General features: G+C 40.1%; 1 protein-coding gene across 2 annotated transcripts in view; it reads left to right on the forward strand.

Moving 5' to 3' along the window:
* The window catches only part of POLA1 (DNA polymerase alpha 1, catalytic subunit), a 297,087-nt gene that overhangs the window by 226,294 nt on the left and 56,473 nt on the right, over window positions 1-14,320 (forward strand). For both annotated transcript variants that reach the window (XM_047076032.1, XM_047076033.1), the window contains one exon: window positions 797-893. In XM_047076032.1, the coding sequence (XP_046931988.1) occupies window positions 797-893 (97 nt within the window). The remainder of the gene's footprint in view (window positions 1-796; window positions 894-14,320) is intronic.

Below are 14,320 nucleotides of genomic sequence, written 5' to 3' on the forward strand. Positions count from 1 at the left end.
AATTGGCTGCATGTGTTTTTCCCCACATAGGGTGGGATACAGTCGCTTAGGAGAGTACCCAGTTTCTCTAGATACCCTGGGGAATATCAGTGTTCATTATATGTTTGCTGAATGAATAGTAGTAGTTCGGGCACATCTCCTATGATCTGTTGAGTTAGAACTTGCCAAGGTCACTAAACATCTGTTTTGACATGGGTGGGCTGAAAAACCTTGGTTATTTCATTTCACCTGGTATTTCTGAGGTCATACGTTGCCCACTCAGGACTAGCACAGAACAAGCGGTCAAGGTGTTCCTCATGTCTACACCATGTCATGTCTGTGAGCCAGTCCCTGGCAAAGGCCTTAGATTTCCACCACAAGTCATAAAATTGGGCTCATAGTTTAGCAGTGTATGTTAAACGATTTGCAGAAATTGTTTAACTTCTTGCTACCATGGACAGGTCCCAGTTAGGAAGCACAGTACCACTTTTCCCAATTAACAGTGCAAATTGTAAAGGGTGCATAGGAATTTGCAATTTGACAAAATCAGTTTTTTGACAGCAGGGGCAATCAGTCTGCAGCTTCGCAAGTAGTAATCTGTGATCGAAGTGGCAGGATTTATTCTGAATTATGAAAGGTATGTATGCTATATGAGGGGGACTAGTCATTAGTATGATTCTCTCCTTATTCACCCCCCCTTGTTTAAAACAAGCTACTTGATACAGAAGTCAGAAGTACGGAATACACTCTGTTGCGAGTGATCTCTGTCGCTGCCCTCGCCAGTAGTAGTATTCATTTATTTTCTGTTCTATTGCAGTATTCTGACAAGTCCCTGTACACCCAGCTGTGCTTTTACCGGTACATTTTTGATGCGGACTGTGCACTGGAGAAACTTATTACCGATCATGAGAAAGGTACGTTAAAATACTGTAATTACCGTTGAGTTTAAAGTGGAAATTTGCATCATAAAAGCCAGACCTACTGTCAGGCTGTTCACGCAGCATCACACCGCTGTCTCAGAAGCAGGCCGTGGGGGCCCTTGTGAGCACAGGCTTCCCCTGCATGAGGGGCGGCGGTGTAGGAATCCCCGGCTTTGGTCCCCACAGCCTGTCTCACATTGTTCTCTATTAAAGCAGGGCTTTGGGGGAGGAACATTACAAAAAGGACTCTTTAAATGCTATATTTTGAAAATGCTATTTTCTATAGAGTTTAGTAATTGTAATAAAGTAAGCATAGGCAACGTGATCATTGGACCTACAAAAACCAGACATTACCACAAAAAAATAGACCTGGAGTGTGTCTCTGCTGTTCACTAAAAGCCTAGGTTCATTTTGAAAGAGAGGCATGGGGTGGAGTTCTTTTATTGACTCCATCCTAAGAGTGCATATCTGCGCCTTCGCCCAGATGATCGGGTGCTGCCTGTAACCCTCACACAAGACTTTGAGGCACTGTGGGGCTTAATGGGTCTGGGAAAAGCTTTGTTACATAACAGAGTATTTGAAAATGTCGTGACAAGTGCACGGGTTTTTTTTCTCCTACCTAAAAATCACATTGACAACTTTTTTATTACCTGTAAAAAATAAAAAAGGCAAATTTACACATTTTTCATATTAGTTACCTACAGAGTGTTTATGTTGTTTGTCAGTGAATATCAATTCAACATTTTGTTGGTCGGTATTAAGGCCGGAGGTAACCTTAAGGACATAAAGAAACCTGCTAATACTGCTGGATTTCCTCACATAAGAATCCCCATGCTGCCCTTGATTTGGTCTTAACTGTTTTCAGTTCTAGTCTTAATTGACCAGTTTTTCCATCTACAAGATAGGCTAACAGTTAACAAAAATTTTTTTTAATGTTTATTTATTTTTGAGAGAGAGACAGACTGCGAACAGGGGAGGGGCAGAGAGAGAGGGAGACACAGAATCGGAAGCAGGCTCCAGGCTCTGAGCTGTCAGCACAGAGCCCCACATGGGGCTCGAACCCACGAACCGTGAGACCATGACCTGAGCCGAAGTTAGACACTTAACCCAGGTGCCCCAAGCTAACAATTATTTTTAAAAGGTCTGACTTATTTGGTTTTGCTGTCCTTGGCTATGAAACGGTATACTGACTGATGGAGGAAGTTGGTTTGGAAATTAGTATCTTGTTTTTAGATGTTCACCAAGTACTTGGACTATCTCCACAGCATATTTTCAGTGACTGTAAAATTTCTGTAATGCGGAAAAAAGTTCCTTCTGTTCATTAGTAACTGGGTTTTTGAACTTCCATTTGTGGCTCATGTGTAGCCCCTGTTTACTTGCAGTATCATTAATAGCTGTTTCTCTTTTACCCCTAAGGCCCTTTCCTTAAAGGCATTGTGAGTTGAAAGAATTAAGTACTGATTCTCTGATGAGTACAGTGTGTGTTTCTATCTGGTTTGTTACCTCTTTCCAGGTATTACTATGTTAGAACTTGTTCCCCCTTTACTTCTATCTGAATCTAGCCATTTCAGATTGTTCCCTAGATGTTCTTAGACTCCAAAGGGATGGGGCTGAAATAGTCTTTCATGATAAGCAGTTTTCAAAAGTCTGTTGGCTCTTAGAGACATGTAAGAGTGATGTGGAAAGTCACTGGAGACTTACTCTGGCTTTTTAGAGAATGTCAAGGAGTGGTACATTGCTCTTCCAGAAAAACAAGGAGTCGAATAGCTGCTTAGAAGCTTCTTGCTTGGCAAAAGGGGAGAGGTGTTGACAGAATCTGTACCGTCACACAATTTACTGCAGTTCTATTTCACAAGTTTAAGAATTGGGACACTTTTTTTTGTCATTTGCTTCTAATAAGTACACTATCCAGGAGGTCAAGGTCAAAACGGCACTAAGTGTGAGTTACTGATGGGTTCTTGTACATGTCAGATGGCTAACGAAAATAAGATAAGAGAAGGATTTTAAGTCTGTGTGTCACAGGAGGAACTTCGTGAAATGTTCCTAGAACCTTTTGTTTTACTTACAGAATTTTAATTATGAAACTATTTTTCCTTTTAGCTTCCTTCTTGTTTATTATTCATAAATTGTGCTTTAGGAATAAGTGAATGAGCTGAAATTTACCTGCTCAGGGCGTTTTCAGATCCCTCAGTAATGTTAAGAGGTATTAGGGTATTTGTCAGTAGGGGGTATAAACTAAGACGCTGAGTCATGCTTATCTGTATTCTAAGATCACACGTTTCCTGGTAAGTCATGTTTGATAAGCTCTCTCTGAAGAGTCACCTAGGGGCTTCACCCAGAGATTCTGATTCAGAAGGTGGGGGGTAGAGTTTAGGAAGCTCCATATTTTAGAACGTCCCCCCCCCCAAACAATTCTCACGTGCAGCCACGTTTGAAAACCTCTGTCCTGCTCACTCTGAAAACATCATCTGGTTGGTTTCTAAATAAGAGAATTTGAATCCAAGTTGTAGTCCATGGGGAACAAGTGGAGAAGGAGTCATACAATCCATAGGCTAATAATTAGAGGAAACGTTTGTAAGTGTACGTTAATGTGACCTATAAAAAATTCACTTCTCACTGTATCAGTAGTGTGAAATACTCTGTTCTGATTTGCTGTTCAAGGGAGACTTGCTATAAAAACGAATTGGCAATCTGTGGGATCCAGAGGGCAAACATATTGACTCAGTTTGGACCAAGGCCAGAACTGCGGTAGATGTTAACATCAAAAGTCTTGTGAAAAGTGACAGTCACTACACACAGTTGTGTTGAGAATGGAGTCTAAGTATTGTCTGTCCGCACACAACCCTGGAACTAGCATGTGAAATCTGTACTGTAGACTCTTCTTTGCACCGTTTCCTTCTCTAAGATTGTTTTACCATTTCCATTTGTAAAGCCCATAGGTCTTGAGGGTTGTAACTGGATGGTGGTTCTAATTTTTGTTTGAAACTTGGAAAATTTCCATTTGACTTGGAAAAGTCACAAAGTATTTGAGTTTATTTTTATGGTGAAAAGTGGCTCTTGTCACAGCTTTTTCCTGTACTTTGCTTTCAAACAAAGGTTTACAGGCCATTAGTCCATAATGTGAATTAACCCCATTTGGTACTTTTCCTTACCTTTAAAATGCTAAAGGACTGTTATTCACTTTGGTGAAGTGTTTACTGCATATTCACTGTAACTACATGACATTTTTAAAAATCTTATTTCTGTAGGACTTTGCCATTATTATTGTAACTGCTCCAGAATGTACACAGATGGCATAATAGATCCAGAGAAAGTTTTAGAGGAACATAGTGGCAATAGATGAGGTAAAACTCCCATTTCCACCATGGCATCACTAAATGGTCCCATTTGACTGCCTCATCCCATGAGGCCTTGACCTGAGTAGGGATAAGTGGAACCATTTGGGGGAGACGTGAATTCATTCACATCTTGTCCCAATTGTCTAAATTAAGTTTGCTTAAAAATGCGAGAACATGGGGCACCCGGGTGGCTCAGTTGGTTAAGTGTCCAACTTCGGCTCAGGTCATGATCTCACAGTTCGTGGGTTCAAGCCCCGCATCGGGCTCTGTGCTGACAGCTCGGAGCCTGGAGCCTGCTTCGGATTCTGTGTCTCCCTCTCTATCTGCCCCTCCCCCACTCGCACTCTGCCTCTGTCTCTAAATAAATAAACATTTAAAAAAATTAAAAACAAAATGCGAGAACAGAGAGAGTCTCTTAGTTTTCTCACCTGAGCTTTTTTATTTCGTTTATTCAGCAATGGTAAAAACAGTACGTACATATTTTCCTTTATGTGTTGAGGGCCATCCCCGATGTCAAAGGAACTAAGATGGCCAATGTTCCCTGCCCTGGAGGAGCTTAGAGTCCATTGTAGACAGATTGAGCAGCAAAGTATGATAAACTCCCAATCTGGCCAGTTTAGGATTATTACAGAAGCAAAGGATGGGAGCCACTACTTGCCTTTGTTTTTGGTAGATTCATTGTTAAGGGAGTTTTAGCTTCACAGCAAAATTGAACGGAAGGTACAGAGATTTCCCATGTATGTACCCACTGCTCCCACACATGCACAGCCTCCCTCATCGTCAACATCCCCCACCAAAGTGGTACATTTGTTACATCTGATGAAGCTGCACTGACACAGCATTATCGTCTACCTTAGGGTTCACTCATGGTGTTGGACATTGGTTGGACAAATCTGTGACGTGTATCCACCATTATAGTATCCTAGTGTCGTTTCGCTGCTCCTCAATCCTCTGTGCTCACCCTCATCGTCCCTCCCTCCCCACTAACCCCTGGCAAGCACTGATCTTTTTGCTGTCTTTATAGTTTTCACTTTCCAGAACATCATGTATTTGGAATCATAGAGTATGTAGCCTTTTCGGATTGACTTCTTCCACTTAGTAAGATGCATTTTAAGTTTCCTCTGTGTCTTTTCATGACTTGATAGTTCATTTTTTAGTGCTGGATAATACTCCTTTATTTGGATGTACCACATTTTACGTATCGATTCACCTACTGAGGGACACTTTGGTTTCCACGTTTTGGCAGTTGTGAGTAAAGCTGTTATAAACATTCGTATGCAGGTTTTTATGTAGACGTAAGTTTTCAATTCCTTTGGGTAAATCCTAAATGCCAGGGAGCATGACTGCCGGCTTATATGGTAAGAGCATGTTTAGTTTTGTATAAGAAACTTACTTCCAGAGTGGCTCTACCATTTTGCATTCCCACTACCAGTAAATGAGAGTTCCTGCTGCTCCACATCCTCACCAACATTTGGTATTGTCAGTGTTCTGGGTTTTGGCCAAGCTAATAGATGTGTAGTGGTATCTCATTGTTGCAAGTTGCATTTCCCTGATGACATATGATATGGAGCGTCTTTTCATACGCTTATTTGCCATTTGTATATCTTCTTTGATGAGGTGTCTTTGGCTCACTTTTTAATTAAGTTGCTTGTTTTTTATTGTTGTGTTTTAAGGGTTCTTTGTATATTTCAGATAATGGTCCTTTATCAGATATGTCTTTTGTAAATATTTGCTCCCATTGTGTGACTTTTCGTTTCATTCTCTTGAGCACTAATTGCCTTTTCACGTTAGTGTTTGAAGAGCAAAATAAAACTTTTTTTCTGTTTCTCTGCTCTTCCCGGATGCTTATCTTCTCTCACTCTCTGTCAGCTATTTGTAATAGGATGCTGTATTAGTCTGTAATGCCTGCCGTAACAAGGTACCACAGACTGGGTGGCATAAACACAAATCTATTTCCTGCCAGTCCTGGAGGCTAGAATCCTGAAATCAAGGTGCCAGCAGGCTTGTTTTTTTCTGAGGCCTCTCTCTGTGGTTTGTAGATGGCCATCTTCTCCCTGTCTTCGCGTGGTCTTCCCTCTGTATGTATCTGTGTCCTAATCTCCTTTTCTTAAACGACCAGTCAGTCCTCTTGGCTTAGGGCCCACCGGGTGACTTCATTTTAACATAATTGCCTCGTTAAAGGCTCTGTCTCCAAATATAGTCATATTTTCAGGTACTGGGTGTTAGGATTTTGAACTCCCCCTCCCAGTTTATTTGGCGGGGGGGGGGGGGGGGAGCACAATTCAGCCAGTAATGGATGACCTTCTTGGTGAATTTTTCCATAAATCCCTTTCAATCTATTGGGTTTGTCTCTGTCAGAATTGAAACACCAGGATTTAGGACTCTGTTGAAGAAAGGAATTGGAGCTAAGTATAAAGGGTTAGCGCCAAGAAGCCGCTGTGACCGTAACCTTATGAAAAGGCTTCTTTAGGGAAGCCCAGTTTCTCAATGGAGTCTCTTTAGGCGTAGAAGGACCGTTCTTCAGGTCACCCCTGTTTCTTGCCAAGGGATGTGGGCGGCCACAGCCTGTCAGGGTTGCTTTTCTCCTCTCTCCTGTCAGCCAGGTGAAATCTCACACACATTTACCCTCTCATGGTCCTCTCATGACAGCCCTGTGAGGTGACCGTGGGTCGTCCTCCATTACATTGATGAAGAAACTGAGTTCTGTAAAGCAAGCTCCGTTCCTTCACATTCCCACAGCACCCTTTAAGTGCCCTTCTCACAGGACTTGCCCTGAATTGTTTTGACTTTCTCTTTCGCTGAGTTCATTGAGGCAGAGGGTCGTCTCTTGCTTACCTCACTTTGCACACTGGAGCCAGCTCACTAAATTTATGTTGAATGAATTCTTAGTAGAAAATAAGACCACACAAGGAGTTTCAAGGATTTTGGAGCAGTTAGTCCTCGGAAGCGATTCTGTCCATAAATAGAGGGTAGTTAGTGTGCATTAAAAATTCTAGATCCTCCTATATTGCTTGGCTTGACTCAGGTGTGCCATAAATTAATGTAACTGAAGTTCCTTGACATTTCCAGATTTCATATCTGTCATTCAGCTCTTTGCAAGTTTTGCTGAAGACAAGTGACACTGTAGCTCTCATTTTGCTGATGACAAAAGAATTTTGATGACAAAATCAAAAGAATATCAAGTCACTTAACTAGTGAGTGAGCCAGACTGACTGTTCCCTCACCCACACTGCCACAGGGTCCTGTTCTTTGCTCACCCTCAGCTAAATAGTTAGATTTATGAAGTGTAGTAATAATTGTATTACTTCACAGAGAATGGGCACCCAGAAGAGAGACAACAGCTAGTACTGAAAAGTGAAGGAATCTAAAGAAGTGATGTAGGTTTTTTTAGTGAGAAAATTAGAGTTTTATGGAAGAAATTACATGCTTTACTGTCTTTGGGAGTTTGGAGATTTCTCAGGGTCCCCTTTCAATGTTAAGAACTTCCCTTATTTTCCCAAACTTTGAAAGCAGAGGAGTTTTATCGTTGCTGGAAGTACAGAAATAAAAGTAGCAAAGAGCCCCTGGAGTCCTCTCTAAGCCATTCGTGGTTCGAGAATTTACTTTGTTAAATCCTAGCAAGGCATTAAAAAGAAGCCTGTGTCAGAGAGACTGGTCCAGTTCTTCTTATATCACTTTTTAAATTTATTTTTATTATTTTTTATTGTTTTATTTACTTTTGAGAGAGAGAGCATGAGCAGGGGAGGGGCAGAGAGAGAGGGAGAGAGAGAACCTGTAGTGGGCTCTGTGCCGACAGCAGAGAGCCCGATGCAGGGCTTGAACCCATGAACTGTGAGATCATGATCTGAGGTGAAGTCAGACGCTCAAGCAACTGAGCCACCCAGGTGCCCCTTTTGTCACTTTTTTAAGTCCGTGGGTTATCCTCCTGAAAAAATTCTTGTCACATTTTAGAAATGAGCCTTTCTGGGGCACCTGGGTGGCTCAGTCAGTTGAGCATCTGACTTTGGCTCAGGTCATAATCTCATGGTCTGTGAGTTTGAGCCCCGCATCAGGCTCTGTGCTGATAGCACAGAGCCTGGAGCCTGCTTCAGATCCCGTGTCTCCCTCTCTCTCTTCCCCTCCCCCGTTCACGCGCTCGCTCTCTCTCTCTCTCTCTCTCTCAAAAATCAATGAGCTTTAAAAAAAAAAAAAAAAAAGAAATGAGCATTTTCTCTGTTTTTAACAGGTGAAGCACACAGAACAATTCACTCCTACCAGGTACATGCAAAAGTAAAGGTAGAAGTTCGTTTAAGCTCCCATTCACCCTCTTTTAAATTATATTTTTTGTAATTGTGAAAAACAATTTTTTATAAAAATAGATTTTGAAATGGGTAACTTACAAACTCCATTTTCCTTTTGTTTCATTTTCTTACAAATAAAAAATGACCTGGGGCACCCGGGTGGATCAATCAGTTAAGTGTCCAACTTTGGCTCAGCTCATGATCTCATGGCTTGTGAGTTCGAGCCCTGCATTGGGCTCTCTGCTGTCAGCACAGAGCTCGCGTCGGATCCTCTGTCCCCGTCTCTTTCTGCCCCTCCCCCACTCACAGTCTCTTCCTCTCTCTCAAAAATAAACATTAAAAAAAAAACAAAAAACGAGCCACGTTTTGTTTTGTTTTTTAAACTATTCTTTTAATTAATTTAAGTGAACTTTTATCTTAGGAAACTAATGTGGCAATTCACAACATAGTTAGTTAGCTATCTGTTTATGAGTAGGGGGTGATTGTAGAAGCACTTAAAAATTTTGATAATAGAAAAAGTGGTCCATAGAACCCTGACTTTCTGAGGGGGGTTGTTGCTGATGTTACTAGACATTACATAGTTTTAATCTTTAATGATTTAGGGAAACACTAACAATATCATGTTTAAGTCCAACAGTATGTAGCCATTATGATACTAATTTGTTGTTTGTATGCAAGGTGGAAAAATTACTAAGAAACACTGGAGTTGTTTACAGTTGTCATCTCTCTGTGGATTGTAGGTAATATTTATTTTCTCCTTTATACTTGTATATACGTTCTAAATTATATCATCTGAGCATGTACTGCTTTTATAGCAAGAAACAAATTATAAACCCTGAAATTTTACAAATAAATATTTTACAGAACTTGAAATAATTATTGCACTGATTTAGCAGTTGAGGGAGAAAATAACCTACAGAAGAACCCAAATCAGCTTGTTCTCTGTTCATTTTTTTCCCAAGTCAAACCGAAGACCTTGTTACTCAAAATGTGATCAGTATACCAGCAGCATAGGCATCACCTGGAACCTTGTTAGAAATGCAAAATATCAGGTCCTCCGCAGACCTTCTGCTACAGCATCTGCATTTTAACAAGATTCCCAGGTGATTCCTAGGCATATTAAACTTTGATAAGCACTGATTCAAGTCGCTCGGAACAACTAAAGCCTACTTCCTTTTTATTCATCCATTGATTAGGGCCATCCTTTTGGCAAAATTTTCAAATGACAAGTATGCAAACTTCCTTCCAAGAAGGCCTACCCAGGTTTCAGGTAGAATTGGTAGGACAGCCTGGTCTTTTGAAATACATTTTATAATTAAGCTTCAAAATGTAGCCCCCCCCCCCCCCGCCCCAGGACAAGGAGGAGGGGGGGGCAAGAAAGCATGAGTTCTTCCACTTTGTTTCTTACCTAAGTGAGAAGAAAAGTAAAGGAGAAGTAAACCAAGGTTTTGAAAATGGCTTGCAGCTTCTCAAGATCAGTGGCTTACAAGGAAAGAACTAGAATACAGTCCTACCCCCACTTCGTGTAAGCGCCGCTCTGTATGTGCCCGAAGTTTTACCCAGTCACCGCGTTCTTGGCCTCATTACAACATTGATCTGGCACCTTTGGAAAGACTTCAGGGCATTGAACTAGAATTTTTTTGACTTGAAAAACAAGATTCCGTTTCTTATATTTTGCGACTAAAAGGTTTACTTGGGAATTTGCTTTTCCTTATGTTGCTGACTTTTCTATTTTTTATGCTCACTGCGAGAATGACAACATTGTTATTTTTCAATGGCAGCATGGAGCTTCAGACTGCTTTGTTTTTTCTCCCACAGTACTGCCTATTTTGTTTTTGCTTTGCTTTTTAACTAAAGATGACTTTGCAATGTGACAGAAAAGAAACTCCATTTCCCAGTGAATTGTCACCATAGTTGCTTTGCCCATAAGTGGAGGTGTCTTGTGTCTGTACATTTTCTGTCATCCTCTTTAGGATAGCTCAAGTACTATATGAATGTTGCCATATATTTGAGCAGCAAACTTCCGGATTCTAATAACGTTCCTTTTCTTTGAACGCATTTCTGTAAATATGCACTCCACTTTCACACTTTTATGTCCATATGGACTTACAGGCATGCTATGATAACAGATATGTTATTAGTTTTATAAAATCCTTTCCTTTTACATCTTTTCAATGGGCAGGCTTCTGGTCCCTTTTGTAGTCAAAGTACTGCAAAAATGAGGGGCGCCGTTGATGCATCTCTGTGACAGTTCTGTTGTTGATGGTTCTCATTTGCAAAACGTATTGTCCTTTTTCTTAGTGCTGAGAGTAGGGAAAACCTGGTAAGATTTTTTTCATGTACTTTTAAAATATATACTTCTGTCACCGATGAGAGAAAAAATATTAAACGATTTTCAGGCAGTTAGACCATAATATGAGCTAATCACTTTATTTTGAAGAAAAGTATTTTTAAACAGTTGAGCTAGCGAATTTACTTTTAAAATGTATTGTGCTTACACAGTAGATGGTTTTATTTCCATGATGTTTTTTACTACATAATTATACATCTTAATTACGTAATTACTATCATAATTATTATGTAATTGCATGTACTTCCACTAATTACAAAATCAGGAAGTGTAATTATCTAGTAAAAACTTTATGAAATTTCATGCACTAAAAATTATTTACAAGGCTACTGCAGTGGTCTCCTGGAAGGCTTCCCATGCTTAGTCTTAGTCCTGAGTTTAGAACTTGAACACACAGGCCAGGACAAGAAAGGCAATTACAGACAGACCCAACACGAAACTGAGTATTGTGATAGAGGTAAGATGGCCTTTGTTTCTTAGGAGTTAAAGCCAGGGAACATTTTAATTTCCTTGTAATGATGCAGCTATAAAAATAGCATCTTATGTTTGAGGTCGGTATCACAAAAACTGTCACCGGTAAGGACAGGTTTTTTCCTTAGGAAAGAATTGATTAACAGAATTGAGAATCAAGGAATTCAGATTACCGAACAGCCAGGCCTTCTATGATTCTGTAATGTGAATGGCTTGTTTAGCTGTCCTTCAAAGAAAAATAGTAATAATACCATTGTTATTATTTAAAATTCTTTCTTTAGTTTGAAGAGGGCTTTTTTTTTTTTACTAGTTGGTGTTTATATTTACTGAAATAGGAGAAAACATATCAAAAGAGCATAATCTTTTTCTACCACTGCTTGATGTCAAAAGCAGCTTATGAGACGTAAACACATACGCACAAACATGTAACATCAGACCCTAAATAAAGACAGAAGGTTTAATTCAATAAAGCTATGATGGCTTTACCATTCAAAACGACATATAAATTGCACAGTGAAACAATAGTCATGACAGCAAATTAGATATGACATCTAAATTACACTACAAAGAGAAATCCCAGAACCATTTTTGGTCTGTAGGAGTCTGTTTTAGCCCAGGTTTAAAACCCAGTCTAGAGACTGCTTTATTGTCTTAAGTAGGATAATGTTGTAGAAGACTAATTGGAGGTTGGTTGAATTAATTGCAGATTAATTAGGAGGAAGGGCTTAGAATACTCATGGCAGAGAAGGGAGTAGATCCTTTAAGTGTCAAGATAGGATGTACTATAAGTTTCAGGAGTATTAAATTATCAGTATTTGTGTAACATCTCTAAACTATTATAACATGACTTAAAGCACTTAGGGTTAGATATAGTTACACTAAACGTTCCCCTCAAAATTAGTGCTTTTCACTGGAAATGTATTGCAACAGCTACTTACAGTATAACAGTTTACTTCTTCTTAAAAGAAGACTTCAACATTAAATAAAAGGTCTCTAGTCTTAGAAGCAGATGACATTTTTTTTTCTTAAATCTTTCTAAAGAAGCACTCTGCGGTTTTATCAGTTATTGACTTTGTGACCTTTTTATACCAGCTCAAATTTGTGATGAATGTGAGTTTAAAAAAAAAAGTCAGTGAAGAGATCAGAAAACAGCAGCCCCACTTACTTCAAATAAATTAGAGGATATATAGTCATCCAGAATTGCTTCATGCACTCAGAGAAATTTGGGACTTAAGTAGATTTGGTCTGACTTGTGTTATTTTTAAATTGCATGCTCTTTTCCTCTTGGACATCTTTGCTTATTTACCTAGCCCTGAATCTAATGCCTTCATCATTTCTTCCTTGCCTTAACTCGGTTGTGGTAACATTTCTTCTCAGAAGGGCTTACACTCCCTCCAGTGGGACAGGAATGACCTCTGAGAGCATCTTCTTAGTCTCTTATTTGGGTTTTGGTTATTACCAATTGCATGTGCCATACCAGAACAGTCTTTAACAGTTAAAAGTTAAGTGTTTTTGTTTAGTCCTTTTACCTTTCTGACCACAGTGAAGATTTAATTTTTTTTTTAAATTTTTTTTTCAACGTTTATTTATTTTTGGGACAGAGAGAGACAGAGCATGAACGAGGGAGGGGCAGAGAGAGAGGGAGACACAGAATCGGAGACAGGCTCCAGGCTCTGAGCCATCAGCCCAGAGCCTGACGCAGGGCTCGAACTCACGGACCGCGAGATCGTGACCTGGCTGAAGTCGGACGCTTAACCGACTGCGCCACCTAGGCGCCCCTGAAGATTTAATTTTTAAAACAACTTAATGCTTAAATTGACTGGGTGGTTTTGTTATGCTTTGCTTCCCTAAAATTGGCATATGTTTTCGTGACCCTCTGTCGTTCTTTAAAATTTTCATAATTGTCTAAAGGAAGCAACCCTAACTTTGGAAATTTAACTGTGCCCTTGTGATGGCTTTAGTTACCCAGTAGCCCCACGCCCAGATCTGGTGTTGATTTGCACATGATTAGTCAGTGCTCATGTATTATTTTATGCTGTACTATCATGTCCATATAATAGGTGCTACCCCTCAAATACAGGGAAAACCAATCATCACTTTGACTCATTCTTAGACAAGTCCTTCCTGTAGTTGTTACAAATTTATTCACATCCATCAGCATTCTCTTACCTTGTGGCTGATAGGACAGTGGCTAGACAGAATTAATAGCTGGTCACTAAGCCCAATTGAATTAACACTGATTTCATTCTCCTTAGGTCAAGGCCCTGGGAAATCTTTTTCCCCCTTGGTCTGTGAGCCCTGCTAGTCTTAGCACCATCCCTTAGAGCTTAAGGCTTAAACCAGCTGCACTCACAAAAAGATTGGTTTGCTGGCTAATTTTAGACACTGGTGTGCTTTGCTTGTTTTAAGAAATTATTGTAAAAACCGGACTCACAAATAAGATCATAAACCCAGGTCTGTGTATAAGTCTGGTTTTCTCGGTTTCTCTCTTCTTCGCACCCCCCCCCAAAATTCATTCAGTAAATGTTGGGTCTCTACCTTGTGTGATATGTAAAGGGCACAAGTGTAAGACCAGGTTCCTGCTTTAGAGGTACTTGTGATCCTTTTCTTATTCATGTATTCGCCCTCTAAACATCTACTTTTTGTAGAGCTTTACTTGTTATGGAGAACTTTCACATCCCTTATTTTTACCTTTCCCATTAGACGGGATAGTTGACAATTTTTCCAATGAGAAAACAACCTCAAATTAATGACATGACCCTCCTGAGGTAGCAAAGCTGAGGAGTGTGAGAGCCCACTGTTCTTTCTGCTGGGTCACAGCTGCCCTATTCTCAGTCTAGGTGAGAAACTTCAGCCTGAAGGCAAATGACTACTCCATGGGAGTGGTCAGGAAAGGTTCCGGGAGGAGATGGAACGTGACCTCAGCCTCAAAAAGTGGGTGACAGTAACACCCACAGATGTAGGCATGTATTTGGAGACTAA

Source organism: Lynx rufus, unplaced genomic scaffold (genome assembly GCF_022079265.1).
Source record: "Lynx rufus isolate CCGP_SWC_20201006 ecotype Redwood Valley unplaced genomic scaffold, mLynRuf1.p SCAF_14, whole genome shotgun sequence".
In the NCBI taxonomy this organism is placed as follows: Eukaryota; Metazoa; Chordata; class Mammalia; order Carnivora; family Felidae; genus Lynx; species Lynx rufus.